At 40.3% G+C, this 20,055-nt stretch overlaps 1 protein-coding gene across 14 annotated transcripts in view; it reads right to left on the bottom strand.

Moving 5' to 3' along the window:
- The window catches only part of LOC143259698 (zinc finger and BTB domain-containing protein 8A-like), a 98,632-nt gene extending 79,833 nt beyond the window's left edge, over nt 1–18,799 (bottom strand). For 9 of the 14 annotated variants that reach the window (XR_013033708.1, XR_013033707.1, XM_076523019.1 and 6 more), the window contains exons 1-4: nt 18,404–18,799; nt 11,915–12,468; nt 10,460–10,636; nt 6,171–6,294 (exon numbers count right to left, since the gene is read on the bottom strand). Coding sequence is in view for 12 of the 14 variants with exons in the window: in XM_076523019.1 (XP_076379134.1) it covers nt 6,171–6,294; nt 10,460–10,636; nt 11,915–12,468; nt 18,404–18,428 (880 nt within the window). In the remaining 2 variants the exon portion in view is untranslated. Of the gene's footprint in view, nt 1–280; nt 3,234–6,170; nt 6,295–7,996; nt 9,783–10,459; nt 10,637–11,914; nt 12,469–12,565; nt 13,032–13,108; nt 13,217–15,260; nt 15,777–18,403 lie in introns of those variants that run through there. The other 5 variants (XM_076523020.1, XM_076523015.1, XM_076523017.1 and 2 more) reach the window with 5 other exon arrangements.
- Between the last annotated feature and the right edge of the window lie 1,256 nt (nt 18,800–20,055).

The following is a 20,055-nucleotide window of genomic DNA, read 5'->3' as shown; positions in this document are numbered from 1 at the left end:
CTCCCTTTCGTTATTTTTCCTCGGCGTTCGCCTGTTCGTTCTAGATTTATTATTTTCTCTCTCGTCCGTTTCGTCATTCTCGCTCTGTCGTTTTCATTCGTTCAATTTTCTTCGCCTTGATCGGACACGCCTCGCAACGCTGCGCAGAAACGGTTGACTGTTACACGGAAGGTGGCAGAATGCGCTCGGGTGTTGTCGGAAAGATCGATGATCGATTACAGTTGACGGTCTCTCGTGCGCACGTTGCCGGTGAAAAAGGACCGTCGTTCTCACACAATAGTTACATATTACACGGACACATACGTTATTTATTATATTATATTCTATATATGTATATATCATCGAAATATCGATTATCGTATAGTCGAGTATTGTACTTAAACGGAAAGGCACCATTAAACAAAACCCCTCTATGAAAAGACTGTTCTTGCAACAGCCTTTAGGCCTCAGAGACTAGTTCATCATTGACTATTTTGTTGGGCCGCGTCGGCCTACACGTGATTCGGTCACTCGTTCTTTTTATTCGTTTCTTTTTTTTTTTTCTTTTTAATACTCAGTCTTCGACGTCTTTCACAACCTACGATATATAAATAGTATAAAATTATATAATATAAGATCTATAAATATGTGTGTATAAATAGTCACTTAATACTGATCTCCTTCATCTGTGGAACAAGGCTGGCGTTACGAATTACAGGCAATGATGGACACCGGGCATGGAACTGGATATGAAATAACCCTGATCGTTCATATTCGATTGCAACGCGCGAAATTCTCGTTCCCGAAATGAACCTTTGGCCAACAAAGTGGTCAACTCTACCGGTACATGGCTCGTACCTTTTTTATTGTTTCCGATTTGCTAAAACAATAAATATATGAACACGGCAGTAGGCGATCGATTAAATCCCATTCGATTTACTTGATTATAACAGTGACGCCTCGGACGCCTTTTCTTTCCACTCGCAAAACTAGATTCGACAATGGAAAGCAAACTTTACTCCTAACCACCGAAATCTCGAAAATTCTACGTATCAGATCGTAATATCGCAATTCTCTACTGTGCAACAAAAAGAAGTTAAAGACCACCTCCATGGTACAAGGTTAACCTTCTAGAATCCAATGCTTCTAAGACCGAACAAAACAAATTTCAGAACAAACTCCTTGGTAGTGAATGGGACGCAAAACAACCATTTCCAAGCGATCGTATTGAAGCAGAGTATCAAGGTGAGAAATTAGTACGGTAAATATCCTGATACCAAAACATTCCATTGCCTACAAGTTTCATTCAAGATCTCTGGTGGGTATCTCTATTGTACCGAAAATAAAACCGGACATAAAACATATCGGATTATTCTCCAGCGAGATTGTAAAAAAAAAAAAACAACTGTCAGGCACAAGTACGAAATAACTTTTCATCGAAGTTAAGAAAAAACGCTATGAATGATTCAAATATTTTCTTGAACGCTCATACCATGAAACCATAAACTCCACGGGTTTGTTTCGGCCCGGAACGGAGCCGAGCAGCTCGGTTTTCCGAAAAAGATAATTAATGCAAGATCGCGTATCCCCAGAGAACGAGGGATTTACGAGCGTGATGAATATTTTTCCAAACGAAGTCGTTTTTCGCCGGCAGCAAAACCGAAAAGACAAAAAAAGATTAGCGCGCATCCATTTGGACGGGGGAAGAACGGGATGTTCGTTGCGCAACAACCGAATATTAACGTCGAACAATTTCGCGGCTGAGTTTCCGGGTCGTGGGCTGAAATCCGGCGGCCTCGCCCGCTCGAAAAACGGGCGCGTCGCGCGCGTATCTCTCTTTCTCTTATGCAAATCTAATCAAAGGCAATATCTCGTGGTTTCTTGCGGCGAAACACCGCGGCAGAAATGAACGGAGTGGGGGTGACGCGGACGTCGCGCGGTTAAATTCAGTCCCATGCGCCGCGAGTACAGAAGGGGCGAAATCTCTCGTATAGACTTTCCATGGGAGCCGTGCAAACACGGGAGCCACGATAAACAATCTCCCGCCTGCCGAGAGGCCAGGCGGATCGGGACTAAAAAGATACTATCCGGTAACATTATTTCACGGTATCCGTTGGAGGTAGTATATAATACATGAACACGACGGATACGCCAGACTCCTCCCGTCCGAGCACACCGTGAATCGTTTCGTTTCTTTTCTTTGTACTCTCGATTAATAATTACCCCGACAACACGCGAAATCTCTCTATAAGCAATATCGAAGAATCTACAATGAATCGGACGGCCGCGGGTTCCGCCGGTCTCGAGGCGGCGGCCGCAAGCCGAGCGCTTAATTTAAGTAAATCGATGAAAATTAAGACGGAATCCTTAAGTAACTAAAAACTAGACGCACGACAATAAATAATTGGGTCTCGTAAAGAGAATAATTTAAAACGAAGGAAATACGATTAAAAGTAGCCTCGCGAGCGGACGGGCAGCCCGCTCGATTAGAGTAATAAATGCCGAGTTACAAACAGTCTCTCGACGAAGGAGGTTGATTAATACTAATCGCGCGCACGCGCGTGTCCCGCGTTTTCGCGGAACACCGAGAGCATACGAGCCTCGCCGATCGTAATTTCGGATTCGGCTTCCCCTCTCGTGTTTTCATTTTTCTCCCTTCCTTTAGTTCTTTTCTTTTTCCTGTTTTTTTTTTCGATCTCTCGCATTCTTTTCGCTTAGGTTTATCGATGTCCATTTTTGACTGGGTGTGTGAGTGTTTACTTTTTTTTTTTTTACTTTCGGTTCATTTTTTTTTTTGCTTGTTTGGCGTTTTTCGTCGTGTACGCGTTTCCCTTTGCGCGTTTCGCTACATACCGAATAGAGCCGAACGGATCGAATACTTGCACGCGATCTCTCGCATTCGGCCCGCCTCTAGAGAGCGCGGCCACGTGAAAAACCCTAGGTGAGGTAAGCCGGTTCCGATTTTGCTAAAAAGTGCTTGTGCTCGAGACGCATGAACGGCGATATCAATGATCCCTCTCGTATTCCATGTTTCAACTTAATATGCCTTTTCAGATTGTCGGACCTCGTTAACGATATCATGCAGATTTGGCATTGATACTTATCGGGGAAATGCGATTTCATGTGCTTTTTAATGTTGGCCACGCTCTTCCCGCAGAGCTTACAGCTCTCCGCGCCTAGAGCGTTCGACTGTTCTAACTTATTCTGACTGTCTTTACTTATATCCTTGTCTTTTTTGCAAGTTCCTGTTGTTCCTGGAATTACAAGATCCCGATTTCAATAATTGTTTATCAGATCATCAGCGATTACCGACAATCTCTACTAGAATTCATGATAAGATAATATATGTATATATAGACAAATATAAACAAGGAGAAAAAAACAAGAAGAAACCAAACGATAACGTGTAATGAAAACACCTCTCATAGAAATAACGATTCGTATCATATAAATATACAATACATACATATATATATATATATATATATATATATATATATATATATATATATTTTACATATATAATATATATACATATATACACACATATATGTATATAGATGTGTGTAATATATTTATATGAAAATATTAACTCACACTTCTACGGTCAAGTCAAATAGTTGCAGAGAAAAGAGGGGGTTCTCTCAATGTAATAGTTACGTTCGCCAATCAACAGTGTTTTACGGAGGGCAGTAATAAATCGAGAAACACCACACTCACAACGTAATAATACGTCTCGAAAAATTCTATGCGTACATAGATGTATACCTCTATGGATGCCTACTCGTACCAAACGATCAATGTCATGTCACGTACACGAATCAAAAAAGCGCATACCTACTGTTCTGATATCATTGTCAAGATTCCAACAAATTAGAAAAAAGGAAAACTAAAAGAAAACAAAACGCAAAGCTAGCACAACACGTCGTCACACAACTAAAAGGAATTTCCATGAAGAAAAAGTAAAGAAGGAAGATGAAACTGAACGGAGAGAGAGAGAGAGAGAGAGAGAGAGAGAGAGAGAGAGCGCGAGAGAGAGAGAGAGAGAGAGAGAGAGAGAGGGGAAGAGAGAAAAGGGAAGATTGTACAGCTCGAGAAACAGGTAAAAAGATGAAGTGGAAGGGCTCGTGGTGAAAAACCGACGTGAAAAGAACAACGCCGACGACAGAGCTTCCGCAATCGGAGAGTTCACGATTCGAGCGGCTGCCGGGCGGAAAAGGAGCGAAGGTGAAACGGAACGGAATAAAACAGAACAGAAAATCAAGAAAAAGAGACGACATTCTGCTTCTACATTTCGATCGACGTCGACAAAATCTTATACGACCAACTCACGCGCTAGATCCCGTATGAAAACGAGAGTCGACAAAGATCTATCTACGCAAGACCAACAGACCAAGGATCGAGCTCCTTCACCAGCGACTCTAGTTCGATGATCGCTAACGATCACAAAGGCATATGAAGATTAATCTGCGAGATCAAGCGGCAACAGATTCGAGTAAAGGTAAAATGGACCGTGTCCTGTTAGCAACAAAATTCTATTTTCTCTGTGCTGCGAAGATTCCTGAGGTGTTCACCCGACGGGAGACCCCTCAAGAAATAGCGTTTCGCTTGCGGTAGAAACGATCTCATGTTGCGTAACAAGCGAGGTTTTCTTTCTCTCCGCGCTTTTTTTTTAATTCTATCATTTATATCTCCATTTCTTTTTTTTTCTTTTCGCCGTTGCTGAACCGCGAGACGACAAGGAGTCACAGTTGCCGATTCATTGATCGGTTACGTAACGAAAACTCCGCGGTCGACTGTATTTTGTTGCTAATGTCTCCGTTTACTGGTTAACGCGTATGGGTTAAAGTAAACAGCGCAAGAGAGACACGTGAGAATGTAAGATTAAGATCGCCAGGTACGGTGATGTAAGAGACGTGGCAAAAAGGTAATTTGTAAGAGGACAGAGAAAACAGTGTGTAAAGGCATGCATAGAGAATCACGCCGTAGTGATAATATATGTATACATATATACATACACACATGTATATGTGCGCATTTTTCAGTGCGCAGATATATACGTGTGTACATACGGTCGATTTATATAAATAATATGTATATAAAATTAGAGAGTCATGTGGCACACATATATACACATGTTTCTCACACGCGCAACAAAGGCAGAACTGCATTCGTTCGTTCGTTCTAACGTACGCACGCACGCACGCACGGGTTCATGGTTCCGTTATCCTGGGCCACGCATAAACAGATCCACCGATATGTATATGTATATGTAGAGAAGATAGCAGAAAACAAAAAAGGGAAAAATTAAAACGCAACACATACGGGACCACGTACGCAATCACCGGCCACACACCATTTCAGAAAAGTCCAGACAAACAGGAGTACGGTCCATTTGCTGATACCAACAAAAGTACTTGTCCGCTCTTTGCCGATACCATCTTTATCTTTATCTATTGATTTATTTCTTTTCATTTTATTTTTGCCCAAAACCACAACAACGTGTCTCGATTCTTTTTACTTTTGACTTTCTCTTTTCTTTTGTTAGACACGCCTATGTATGTATTAACACACTCGCGGTGGAAACCGGTAACTACTGAACAGTGACATAGCAAATGCACGATACCATCACCACAACACCAAGGATAATAATATATGTATAAACTGTGTGGTATACCCGTATGTACATAGGAGCACGCGCGCGCGTACACGTATATACACACAACATATACAGGATATATATAAGTACACATCCAACAAGAAAGTTCTGTTTCGTGTTCTAAAAAAGAGTTACCACTCACTACGCTTGCCAGACTCGGAAATAGAGGGATGCTCGCTTCGTACGCCTATGTACGACTCGACGCGCAAAAATCCTTGCAAACGTGCATGCACATCTCCCTCGATTTCTTAGACGTCACGTATTTCCCCCGCGGCCGCGGCACTACGTTAGACCGGTCGCGAATCCGGCACGTCCCGTCCCGAAATTTGTTAAATCGCAGTGTCGCACACCTGTTGACCCGCATGCCACACATCAATTGACGAAATATATAAGCTCCCACGTGTTACTTGTTGCGCCCCCGATTACCCCTTCGACTACACGCGGAACTCGAGCGACGCTTCGGCGGGCGTAGGGAAGTACGTCAGATCTAAATGGAATTTTGATTGCAATGACAAATGTTTGGAGGTCTTACCATCGAGTCCGTCGAGCATTTCTGGGGGATTATGGTGTTCAGACGGTTCAATTCCTGACACGCTATCGCTAAGCGCGCCCGTCGTGGCTCCTCCTTCCTCTCCTAGCACTCCGACTGGATGGCCCTGCACAGAACATGATCTACATGAATGATACTGTATACAATTGTTTCAGATAATGTTAGAAAAATTTTCATGTTCTAACTATGCGAATATTGTTATCGTAAGCAATCCTTGTCGACCTATTTTGTCTTTTCACACCACCTGGCTGAAATTACCGATTTATCTAAAAATGATACTTATGTTTGGAATTTATTTTCGAAGATATATGAAAGACTGAAATAACAACTTTTCTTTGTTGGTTTATTATACCAATTGTAAAAAGTATTTAAATATTGTTTTGATCTATGTGATGGAAATGTTAAATCTTCTGACAACATGTTCTCGAATGATCCTGACGATACTCTACAGAATTTTCATGAGCATTGATCTCCAGCAAAATAATGAATACTTGAATAAAGAGTTACATTTGTTGTCTGAAATATTTGTATTGCAAGCATCAATTGCAAGAACATTTTCTTGCAATAATCTTATGTACTTCCTAAAATTACATGTAGGAAATATCTACTCCAATTTTTAAATCAATTATATTAATGAAATTGAAAAGATCTTGATTCAGTCACTCATGGTGTTCCTTTTGCGCTATTAAAGCAGTCTTTAATATATTTGCTAGAATTTTACTTTTTAAAGCTTCTACCATATTCAGATTGACGTAATATTATACTTTTCTTATTTTGAATATAATTTCACAGAACTTGCGCGAATGTTACTTAACCAGATGAAATTAGATGAAGGTAGTCCAGATGAATATTTTGTATTTATTCAAAGCTATACTATTCGATTACAAATTCTAGAACTAAATCCTTTTTATCCCTATCACTAAAGAATTTGAAAATTGAGATTTAATTGAGACTCTTAAATTATATAAGTTTAGTGAACGTTCATAAATGTGATACACCTTCAAAGTTGCAAGAAAAAGATTTTTTAAAAATCTAAGCATGCACAAACCAACAAGTCGGTAATAACTACTTTATAAGTAATTCAAAGTTTCAACTTTATATAAAGCTCTAATTTATAACTAGGACATATTAATTTCTTGCATAAACATTTATTTTCTACCTATTCGCAAGTGCTTAACATTTATAACAAAATAAAATCTGCCTACGATTGATACGATTTGAATGATGTAATTAAATCGTGTCTTAAATCTTGACCACGTGTTTGACTTGATATAATAAAATAAACATTATTCTTATTTCAACGAATGAATCTCTTTTTGATAGTTAATTGACAGATTTTAATAAAAGGATTGTGGATAGTAAGTTTGTAAAGAAGAATGTGTAATTTCAAATACAGAATGAGATTATTGTATAATCAAATTTTATCCAAGAATCAACAAATCATACTTAGGGATTCACTGTTTTTCTATACTTCTTGTTAGTTTCCACTTAAAATTATCGCGCAATGACGAAAACGGAAAACTTTTACGAACATAAATATTCATGTTAGAATGCAATTATACGTTTTGTATTCTTTTTTCTGAGTTCTATGAACCAATGTTGTGTTTGCCTGACATGGAAATTTATGATTTTCATCTCGGGGTCGTTAATAAGAAAAATTATAAAAATAGCAAGAGTATGAAGAACTAAAATATTATTTCCATCAACTTTTCCGAAAATATACTGTCTCAGAACCGAAGTATTATGCATCTCTAACAATTAGTTTATGTTGTTCAATAAACTCATGCATGCAAATAATAAAACTAAACTTTTAACAGCCGTCTTTTATTTTCTATTTACAGGTTTAACTTAAATCGTAATGAACGATGGAGGAAGTTAAGTAACTGTTACAACTGCTTATAAAGATCGAATTCCTCAGTGAATATATTACAAGACACTTAAAGTATAATTTGTAATTAGAATATTTAATTTTCGTTCAAATTCATAGCAGGGATATTCATCACAGAAGTACATTATTTGAAAAATGCACACTTTGGCCATTCTTTTCGTTCTAACTGTATTTTAGGATTAACAATTTTACAAAACTTTCTAAACAGTATCATGCGTAAATATATTGTTTGAGGAAATATGCGTACTGATTTGACTTTAATCATCTACATTTAAAAAATATTTATTTATTAATACGATGACACGCTTAACTTCATAAAGTATTTTTTAATGTGACGATAAATATTTTTATTCATAAAAAGTCTTTATCATATAACTTCCAGTAAACTATCCAAAGTTTAAGAAAACACTTCACTTTAATCTTTGTATTATAACGCATTACAAAAAAATAGCAGAACGCGATAATTAATTACTCGTAAAAACATGGCTATGATTATTAAATTGACATCGATATTATTGTATTAAAAAATGATGCAATAAAATTAAACGAAACACCCTTATGTAAATATAAATTTAATTCATTAAAAGAAGAGGCGAAAATTAAAATCATAATGCAAATCATCGACTTTTTTAAACGTATTTTAATCATTGAAAATATTTGTATGAAAGAACGATAAGAAAACAATTTAAAAATCAAATTGATTTGCGTATATGGCGATTGGAACGTTAATGTTTACAAAAAATGCATCTTTACTCCAAATTTACAGTTTTGTGCTGCGAATTGCATCTACTTTTATTGCGTATCTTAAAATAAAATCACGTGTAATATTTAAACGAAGGAACCGTTTGCAGAATTTGTTAAACTACTGTGGCACGAGCATGCTAACAATAAAATGCAAATGAAATATATTAATTTTTCAAAGAAATAAACACGAACTGTGCATACATAATAACTGATTGCTTAAAAAAGGAGTGTACATATTTCTGCAACGAATGACAGTGTAATAAAAAGATTTTTCAATACTCTATATTCAATTAAGTTGTTATTTGAGCAAAGTTGATCTCAGGTTATAACGAAGGTGCAATTACGATGTAATTTGCTTTCGCTTCTCTTTCTTTGGCAATGCACAAATTGTGTGCTTTGCATTTATCATGATGATTTATTATTTCGACCCTAAAATTACCATTCCCAGTTGCAAAAGAAGTACGTATTCCAGGAAACGACTTACTCCATTTTCTACAGTATTTACAAAACATAAGGTTTAATCTCTCATCGTACTGAAGCCAAGAATACATAGCTACCCAACTAATTCTGAACCTACCACTTTTTCTACCTTGAGGAATAGTACACTGCGAAACATTACTCAAAGTAGACTCTATTACTGACATTTCCTGACAGTGATTCACTATTGTAGACCTATGAGTGTCTACATCTTTTTGAGAATTCTTAATACTTATATTATCTGACAAGAGATCCAATATGAGATATTTATGAGACTCAGACTGATTTTGCAATAATTTTTGAGAATTTTCATTATATTCGGATGTAGTCCCCGATACATTGACAGACAGAGAATCGCCAGCCATGATAGAGCTTTCACGAGAAACTTGTATATCAGCAGAATCTGGTTGATTTTGGGGCATATTCTGTATATCCATAGTTTCGACACTCTTCCCATCTCTCTGAACATCCCACTCCACACTAGTCTGTCAACAGAGAAGGAAAGGATATGTGTTTAATCAACACATCTCTGAGTTTGCTTTCTAGCATATAAAAAGACAACTTTTCTCTTTAGCGTCTGTATTGTAAACATCCCTTCCTTCCTATGTTTGTTCGGACTAAGTAGTCGTAGGATAATGACAGTAAATTAATTATGGGAACAGCAACGAAACAATATCTTCGGTACATATCCATGTACGATTCCATGAATAGCATTGAGAGCTACACATGAAAATGTAATACTTCCCAGAAAAATAAAAAGAATTATTACAGCAAAAGTAATGTGCTGAAATAAAACAGTATATAATAAAACAAATGAATTTGAAACGAAACTACCCTGATTCTATACTGAAAGCTATGTCAAAATTACTTTTTCTAATACACGCTTCTAAAGAAAATACTTATTTGGAACAAAAATCTCTAATGATAAAATAACTAAACCAACTATGTGTCCAAAGTTGTAATTAAAAATCATAATAATTTCATAAAAAACAAGCACATTCATGATAAGAACACACAATTATAAACTATTTTCTATCATGGACTATATACATGCTTTAAACTAGGTAATATAGTCTACATAGAAAATAATAGGTAATTGACATGCAAAATGTAACTATATTTTTACTATCGTACAAAGTAATATATTTGAGGAATCACTTACTGGGAGGGAGATGTTGTCATGGAAGTCTAAGTGATGATCTAACTCTTGTTTGATAGACGGTTGTGGCTGTGATGAAGGAGACATAGGTCGACCACCATCTTCCATTTCACCTCCCAAGGCATTATTTAACTTTGGAATCACAGGAGGGCTTGATTTGTAACTACATTGTGAGGATGCCTGAAAACAATAAATAAAAAGGACACAGATTTTAAATGTACTAAAATCATTTCTAATTGTAACGTGTACATAATGTTTCTCAATGAGATTCAAATTTGATTTGTGTAAGTTTACAAACGATAAAATAAAAAATATTTTTCTATGCCCTATGTTGATTTTTATGGGGTCTATAAATAATTCCTTGTTATCAATTTCATTACCAATGCCTTCAGGCAATAAAGAAAAATTCTACAAAATTTTTTACTATTAAAATTTAAGAGAAAATATGTAATAAAAACATACGATATTATAATTACTCAGTTCACGTTTTAAAACGCAGATTAACTTTTGCTTCATTTCTCAAGGTCATAAAAAGATATTTGGAAAGCTGTGCAATCACATATACATGTAGTATGTAGATAACGAAATACGATCATTATCTTTGAATTTTAGACCCTACATATAAGAAAATTTGTGGCATATACATGTGACTACATCTTCCAAACATATATATAGCATATAGATATTCGTGCACGCACGCATGTACGGAGCCACGCGCGTCGCGAGTACGCGGGAGCATATGTTTTCAAAATATTACTCAAAAAACTAGACAATTAATTTAAAGTAACATTGCAATCAAGATTTTAATATATTGAATGATGCAAACTTTCTAAATACATTCTATAACCATGATTAACAACAAAAGTTGTAATAAATAAAGCTATCATATTGATTTTGAACATTTAAAAAAATATTAAAATGTGAATAGAAATGTAAACTACATTGACATGTATTATAGCCATGTTTATTGTAGGACTAAATTTTAATACCGAAATTATAATTGTGATATTGCACATGAACTGAGTAATATTTATGGATTGTGTGAAATCTTACAAAATGTGACGGTAAATAAAGAAATTATTCATTTTACTCCAATTCAACTGATTTCAAAAATATTTTGTGAAAACTTGTATCAGAAGAAAATAAATAAAATTTATATCTGAAACAAACATAATTCTATAACATTGCTAAGATACTCTACAAAAAGAAATGAATTTATATGGCACCAAATGGAGTAATTTAGCTCTACAAAGTAATATAATAATCTGAAACACAATATAATCTATTATTACCATATATTTTACTTTGCTCCAAAATTACCTACTTGTATGATTAAAAAAGAAACAGGTTTCTAAAATGAAAACAAAATATACTAGTGCTTTAAAAACAGAATGCGACAAGATAAAAGATTACAAATACAAATATAAATATGTGTATATGATATTTGAAGTTACACACCTGAGAATCGGACATGAACCGTTCACTGGGTGGACCACTAAGAGAAACATCGTAGCTGCCCGAAGGCTTTCTTTTCCTCTTTTCAGGAAGAGGCTGAAGGTTAGGTGAGTCAGTATGCCTAATACCAGTTTGCGTTTCTGGTTCTGGCGATGGACTTTTCTCTTCTGCCTTGTTATTTACACTATTATCAGTGAGGCCTCTAATCTGTAATGCCTCCGCTGTTTTAAGGAACATCGGTAGCAGATGCTGACTAACGTTAACTTCTCCCTTATACATAAAGTGCAGCAACGCCTTCATTTCTGTGTCATTGACATCCTTCAGGAATATAATTGGATGGGGATGGGTATTTTGAAGGAAAATGCTCTCGAAATACGGACTGCATGCAGAGAGTATCGTTTGGTGTGCCTTGAAAGTGTCTCCAACACACGCCAGGGTTACGTCGCAGAGTGCCTCTCTGGCAAGCAACGAGCTGAGAACGTCTGTGAGGTTGGCTGGATGATTGTTCCACCGTAGACAATACTGTTGGTCCATCTTGTCTATCTCCAATCCCGACCCTACAACCAAACTAGCTGCCCTGAACTGTCCACACTAGAGACTTTGATCACCCTGACTACAGAATGACTCCCTAACCCTTAAAACGTTAACTCACACGCCTTCTCCACGCACACTCTCCTATATCGACTTGACGATATCTCCTCGGAGATTATATCGCAACTCTAGACCCACACAACTTCCTCCGTGCTTCTGCAAATGTGCCACATTGCAGTATAACTGTAAAACCCTTCAGGGTTCACGCGTCGCTACTATACGTGCCGAAAACATTTTTTTCGCATAACCTCGGCAACCAACGAACTACTCCGTTTGCAATTTCACGTCGACGAACGTGCCAAAAATGAAAAGAAGGTTAGAATATTAATTGCGACGTAGTAAGTGTCACTCACAGATACGATAATATCCAATATTCGAAGATAATGTTTTCGGCAATGTCAATATTCGCGAGGCTTGGGCGCCATTGTCGTTCGGACTCGTCTAGCCACGAGCCTTCTCGCGAAAACTCGATTTGTTGATGCACGATTTCTAACCATTCAAACACGCTCCACACGCGGCTTTATTTACCTAAACCCAGCGCCAGCTAACTAACGCACCGTATACACTAACGACCCAGGTTTGTTTATCGTTTCGACGATTACTCACCTTTCGCAAACTTTTTGCCATTACAACGCCACCCGACCCTTAACGTCCACTGCTATACCAATCTGCCAATGCCTACGGCCTTATTTTTAAAATACTTTTGACCTTCGTGCATCTGCCGTGGGGAATGGCGCGAAGGGCGCTCGAATTCAAACGCGATTAGACACGCGATTGCATTTCTTCCAACAGTTTCAATTGAATTCATAGTTTCCTTCGATAGAAATTAATTCAACTTTATTGCTATTCTATTTCGAACATATTTAATGCATACAATTTCGAAAAAGCCTAAAAATCCAACCGTTTCGGATGTTTTCATCTCTTTGAATAGAGAAAACATAACCTTTACTGTGTGTAGTTTATCTATTTAATATTAAATATAATTATTATAGAAAATTTTAATGGATTTTATATGAAGATATAATTTACCATTAGATCAATGCACATAGGTGAATATCTATGAAAATGTACATAATCTACTAAAATTGAGTAAATTATCTATGAAGTCGTGATAATTATATATATTACGCAAATAATCTTGACGAATTTAATTATTATTTTTATGTTCTTACAGAACCCTGATAATTTTCTACAAATGCGAGTATTATTGTAAACAAAATTAGTTTTTCGTTTCAGAATTGGTAGAATGATATCTAAGCGTTGTTTACATTTCTACAGTCTATTCAGAGACTTGAATCGCATCAAAACGTATCAAAAATGATGGAAAACGACAAGAATTTGTTACATTTTTAGTCCGAATGCTTTAATGAGCACCCATGTTAATGAGTTGCGAATGCCTTCGTCTTCTTTTTCTTTTTTATCCGTCGAAACACGCGCGTGTACGCGCCGCGTAATTCGAGAGGGGATTACGTTTCCCGGAAAATCATCGAGTGCAAAGGGGTCGTTCGGCTTCATTTGACTGCAATAAACGGTAATTCACGCAAATCGCGAGTTTCTGATATTAATTTCGGCCGCCCGCGAGCCGAACGATAATCGTGTTAACCATACGAAATCAATAGGTAAAGGGAAAATTGGAAAATCTCCTTAATCGGTTTTCGAATATGGATTTACAAGCTTTGCCTGACCATTTAACAGATTTAATCCGCACTTTGATTGGCACTGCGCAAAATTACAATTCGCGTACTTGTTCCTCGGTGAAGATACGAGGGCATGATGGTAAATAGAAATTCGGTGTATTAAACGGACAACGCAATAAGCATAATTGGATTTATCTCGAGCGTGTTTCTGAGGATTTAAAACGTTTGCACGGGCCACGACGACCGGCCTCCTCGCCATTGGGCGTTCGCCGATCGTTTTTAATGACAAACTAGCTAGGAAACATTTTAAACTTTCCTCTCGTGAGAGAAAGTTTTTCGTCGGCTCGTCGCTGCCGACGATGTAGCAAATAGAGACGAGCATTATACGGTGATCGTATTATTTAAGGACACGTTTTGCAGAGAACCGATTTAACACGGCCAGTTGAATAATTGTATCAGATTTCGGATTACTTTGCGAAAGCAATTCCAATGATTCAATTTAACCCTATACCAATGTGCGATTCTACTTTCAGACAAATTTTTGTCATCGTCCTCTTTTTTCCTATTCCGCGGGTCCCCGGGCGAAATTAACAGAGATGGCATATAGGACCGGAGGGGGTGGAAAAACGAATAAACCGGCGGTACCAGATCGGATTTACCAATCCTGCCGGCGAGTAATTACCGAAAGGGTATGGCTAGCGGGCTAGAGGCAAGCTTAACTCGAGACCTTCGAATCTATTAACAACTCTAATCTTTTGTTATACAAAAAAAAAACAGAATCCTACCGATAAAAGACGAAAGAGGAACAACGAAATCCGTTGTTCGTCTGAAATGCTATCAAAACAGTGTTCTCCGAATAAATAAACGATTACGCAACAAATCGAACGAACCGGTTTCTCGAACAAGTTCTTCCTACTGTTCGACAAGATTGCCGCGTATTTTCTATAAGAACTTTTTCAGACTGCACGACGACGAGCGTGTCGGCGATATGCCTGCTCGGCGATCATGTACGACGAACAATAATGAAAAATGCTACGAATTCAGAAAGATCAAAGATCAACGCTATAGAACAAACATAGAAGGAAACAGATGTAATGCTTATCGTTAGCAAAGGAACGGACCTGTAGATCCTCCACGCAGCTGGGTTACCGGCAAGCATCACCGTTATCTGCATAATTATCTCGCGGCGGCCTTGACTGTTCCACGAGGAAAACACGTCGAAGCCTGGCATCACGACGTATCGTGGCCCGATACGTCGGCGTCTCTCTCGCCAGCGCGCACAGAAGCCGTCGTGTGCGGTGCGGCGAGAAAATCGTTTCTCTGTCTTCGGTGCGGATGGGAGAGATCTTCAGGGACGATCTTCGCGCGATGCACACCGGAAGTGCAGCGGTGCCACGCGATCATTCGCACCGCGCATGCCCGCGCGCTACTGCGCGCGCATATCGCGTAGATCGGTACGCAACAAAATATCGCGATTCGCGAAACGATTTCTGGTTTGCTTGTTGTCATACTATTTTTCATCGAATCACGTAAATGTTCCATTGTTTACGCGAAGGAGGAACACGCGGCACGCGGAACATCGATACGAATACACATTCGGGTTAAAGTTCTTGCAGTAAGCAAGTCACGCACACGTAAATATATATTGTGTATATATATATATATATATATATATCCATTATATATACATATTATATATATATATATATATATATATATATATATATATATATATATATATAAAATATGTATATAAATTGTGTGTGTGCGTATGTGCGTGCAAATTTCTCTTCGGCGAACCAAAACTGCCAGTTGGTTCGTTTGGTAAAATTTAATGCAGAGGTAAGAAAGTCCGCATGAAATACTGTCTCGATAAGAGACGCGTACTGCAGCAGCACTCGGCCATACATTTTCCCAGCGACAATACGACCGTGCACCTTAGGGGGAGAAAGAGCGCGCTTTCGACGTTTGATCTGCAAACGCAACGGGGAAGTTTCTCGCGTAAGAACGGATTCGTATTTGACGTACTTACGCGTTTCATAGGTACGCGTCGCGTATGGTTGAAGACGCGCTTCGAGGCGGGCTATTTGCGCCGCAACGAATTTCCCGTCCTCCATGGCTTAAGCATTTTTCCAGCGATCGAAAGGCCCGATTGATAAACTATTCCGGACAGATCCAAGAATCGAAGATTGCGAATTAGATAGAAGGACTACGATTCTCGGCCGCCCCTCTCCTTTCCCCTCTGGTCGTCATTCTCCAGAGTGGATCGGGCGTGAGCGCGCTTTGCTTGCCGCCGATTTACGTTTCGAACGCCTCCGCCCGAACTCGCTGAATGGAGGCATAGCATGACACCCGAAGCGAGAGAAAATAAACGATAATGGTTGACTCGGTTTTACACCGAAGTATTTTTACTGGGCGCGATCATTTTTTCCCTTTAATCTAGGTGTGACTCGAAGTGCCGGGTTGCTGTGCGCCCGCGATAAATTATGAATCGCCGCCCACCCCTCTCCATCGCGGTAGATTAAAAATTAATCTTGATTTACCGTTATTGCATTATTTGTCCACCGCAGCACACTATGTAAGAAGTTATGGTAGTTTGTATTTGCATAGGGGAAGAACGTTTGCCCGGCAAAATATCGGGCAAACAATCCTGTGGAAATTCTAATAAAGAATGGTCCGCTTCATCCGAACTTTTATCTCCGAAATTCTCGGTTCGCTTAATTGTTTTCCATTACCATATGAAATGCCGCGTGCTTAACTTTTGCAAAAGCTCGTTTCCCCATCGCGCGTTTATCCAGAACGGCGGGGGGAGGGGGACGGTTCCGCTGGGCCCGGATAAACGAGTCCCGATCACAAAATACTATTTCGCGCGTCTGAAACTTTCTCGCACGGAGAAAATGGGCTTTCGGTTTGCCGTCTCGCGAATACGATTGCGTTTCATACGAATCGCGTGACACATGCTAATTTCAAATGTTATGCGGGGAAATTAAATTACGGATTTCGCGCTTCTTTTGCATAATTGGTAATGACGCAATTATGCTGTTCGCGAGGCTGGAATCGATGCGACTAATAAAACAATGACATTTTGTTTGTTTCGCGTATACGCACGATTTGCACGATAAAACTTAATTTCACGGTAATCCTAAATCTACGTCGAATAAGTATTTCGGAGTTATCTTATATCGTAACGCTATTATCACAGCGGAGATTTTACGAATCTACTAATATCGAATACATCAATATACACGTGCATATATAATACTTTATAGACCTACGGTATCTAGTATTTATTTGAGCAAAAGTCAGTCTTTTTTGCAACTCTACCTTACACGGTGTTCCCTCTCGTTTTTCATTTTTTTTTTTCTTTTTTTACGTTAAATCGTATTTCCGCGTTACTAAACATCGTTCGTTGTTGCATTCGAAACACTGTCAAATTCTTAATCGCGTACAAATCTACCGCGTAACTAACAGGAATCGGAATTACGCAAATTACACGTTACTTGCTACAATACATTTCCGAAAATTGACGATCGCGTTGTCGCGTGTTTTTGTTCGTGCCGGACCAGTTTATGTTTCAATTGGATGCTAAACCAATAAATGCAGACTAGTTTACAGAGCACATTATTGAAATCCGTTAAACTATCCGGTTCCGCGATCAGTTACAGAATTTACTGCCGGATTCTCCCACACCTCCCTTATTCTCCACCCTCTCTCTCTCCCTCCCACCCTCCCTTCCTTCCGCACATCCTCCGAAATTTTACATATTTTCTAGAATCGATCGCGCATCGCAGCCCTTGTTTTCCAAGCCGATTATTGGTTAGTATTATATATGAAAAAATTGCGACTGAAAGCGATAGACGGCATGGTTTTATCGATAAACCATGAGCAAGCAATCGCGGTTCGAACGCTGGAAGTAAAAGAAATTTTCGTGGACTTTGAACCGTGGAGGAATTGGTCGAGCGATCGTTCCCTTCCAACCCCATCTTGGTGGGGAGATACACGCGACGCATACCTCTAGATCTCGCGATCGATGTATCCCGTTTCTGGTAGGCTGTTCGCGGGCCACATAATAGGCGCGTATCTGCCCTCCCCTCTCGGCAAGTCGCGTGTCGCGTGCCGCTGGGAAGGCCGAGCGCTCAGATCGAAAGACGTACGTAGACGACGAGCATTTTTCGGAGGTAGCGCGAGCGCAAGAACGTATCGCGAGAGAAAATCTGAAAATCGACACGCCGATTCCGTGTATGCGGGTTTGGCGCATCGTTACCTGGTTTACTGAAATTCGTGAACATGAAATCCTGTCGGCCTCCCGTAGCCGGCGACGCAGATCAGAGGAGGATCCCTGTGATCCTCCTTCGGAAGATCTTCCGCGATGATCTTCCGAGGACGATCCTCTCCGGACGGAACTCCTCTTCGCACGATCCTTTTGGTTCTCTTCGGCTCACGGTGAAACTGCGATCGTGGTCACGTTCGTGGACAGTACATTCGCGCACACGAGAGAGACGGGCGAGAGAAACGCACTCGTCAATTGTGTTCACCGAGTTCGACTTTCAAGCTCTCGCCCTTGTCATCGAACGCGTAGAACCGTCAGCGAGAAGGCTGAACGGCATGGAGAAACGAAAGCGCACAGATGATTCTCCGGTCCCGATACAACGTTCGGCTCTGTCTCGGAGAATCGAGAATCAATGACAGATCGAAGTGAAATTATTGCAGCGACACGATTGTCTCGCGACGCGACGTCGATGGCGTATGAACGCGAACGAAACTCCGAGAGGGAGGAACAACAAAGTAGCGTGTGTACCAAGTTGGCCGCGGAGCGCGACTGAGGCTAGGGGTGGCACCGATAGAGAGAGAGGGTGGCGTGGATGCAGGTCGACGTGTACGCTGCACGGGCACATCCCCCCTAATGAATGCACCAGGCATGTGCGACGGATTTTATGTTCGCCGCCGCCGCCGCCGCCGCCACCGCCGCCGCCGCCACCTCGCTCACCCCTTCAGGCTTCGCCTCCACTACCACCAACCGAGAATCGGCCGCCACCCCCGTCGCCCAACCTCCGCCACCTCACCCGTCCCCTCCAAGCCTACCTGCCACCCTTCTTCCTTCTCCTCTATCCTCCTCTTCCGCTTCCTCTTTCGTTTCACCCTTCCTCCTTCACGCATTCCTCTCTCTGTCTCTCCTTCTGCTTTTCCCTCTCGCGCTTTCACCGTTTCTTGTCTCGCTTTTTCTTTCCAACGAGTGAACAGCGGGCCACCACCCAACCGAGTCGCGTTGAAGCCCGTTTTCGCGCGCGGTACTCGGTGTGTTGCACTCGCTGCAGCGCGAGCAGACGCGCGCCGGTTCCCGGGAAGCAGCGTGGGCGGTTTTGCCCCGTTTGCCAGAACCCTCCGCTCCTGGGGCTGTGCCCGGTTTTCGCCTCCTCCTGCGTGCCTGCGGACGTACCCTGAACCCGCGATTGGTACGCACAACTCACCCGCCCGTACGCGAATCCTCTCCTGCACCTGCCACGTATTTCTATCTCTATCTGTTCGACCTGTATCAAGCTTTTTCCATCACCCTTGCACCACACCTTCCTCCCTCCCTGCATCCTTTTTCGTCTTTCTCTCTCCCTCTCCCTCTCTTTCTCTCTCTCTCTCTCTCTCTCTCTCTCTCTCTCCCTCTCTCTCCGTCTCTCTTCCTCTCTGTCCGTCTATTTATCCCCATTCCGCCTGCGCGTATTCCGTTCATCTTCGTCCGCAAGCTCTCGCTACCCTCTGGGCCACTGTGTCCTATCTGTGTTCGAAGTTGACCACTGAGAACGTCGTCGAGGTTCGGCTGCGGTTTTCGTTCTCGAGTTCCTCGCACGCTCGTGGCCGAACGAAGCGCAGCCGATATTATCGTTGGATCCTCGTCCATCCCTTTCTCGTAGTCCACCCTTCGAG

This window comes from Megalopta genalis, chromosome 6, assembly GCF_051020955.1.
Source record: "Megalopta genalis isolate 19385.01 chromosome 6, iyMegGena1_principal, whole genome shotgun sequence".
NCBI classification, from domain to species: domain Eukaryota; kingdom Metazoa; phylum Arthropoda; class Insecta; order Hymenoptera; family Halictidae; genus Megalopta; species Megalopta genalis.
This window is presented reverse-complemented; position numbering and strand designations above follow the sequence as displayed.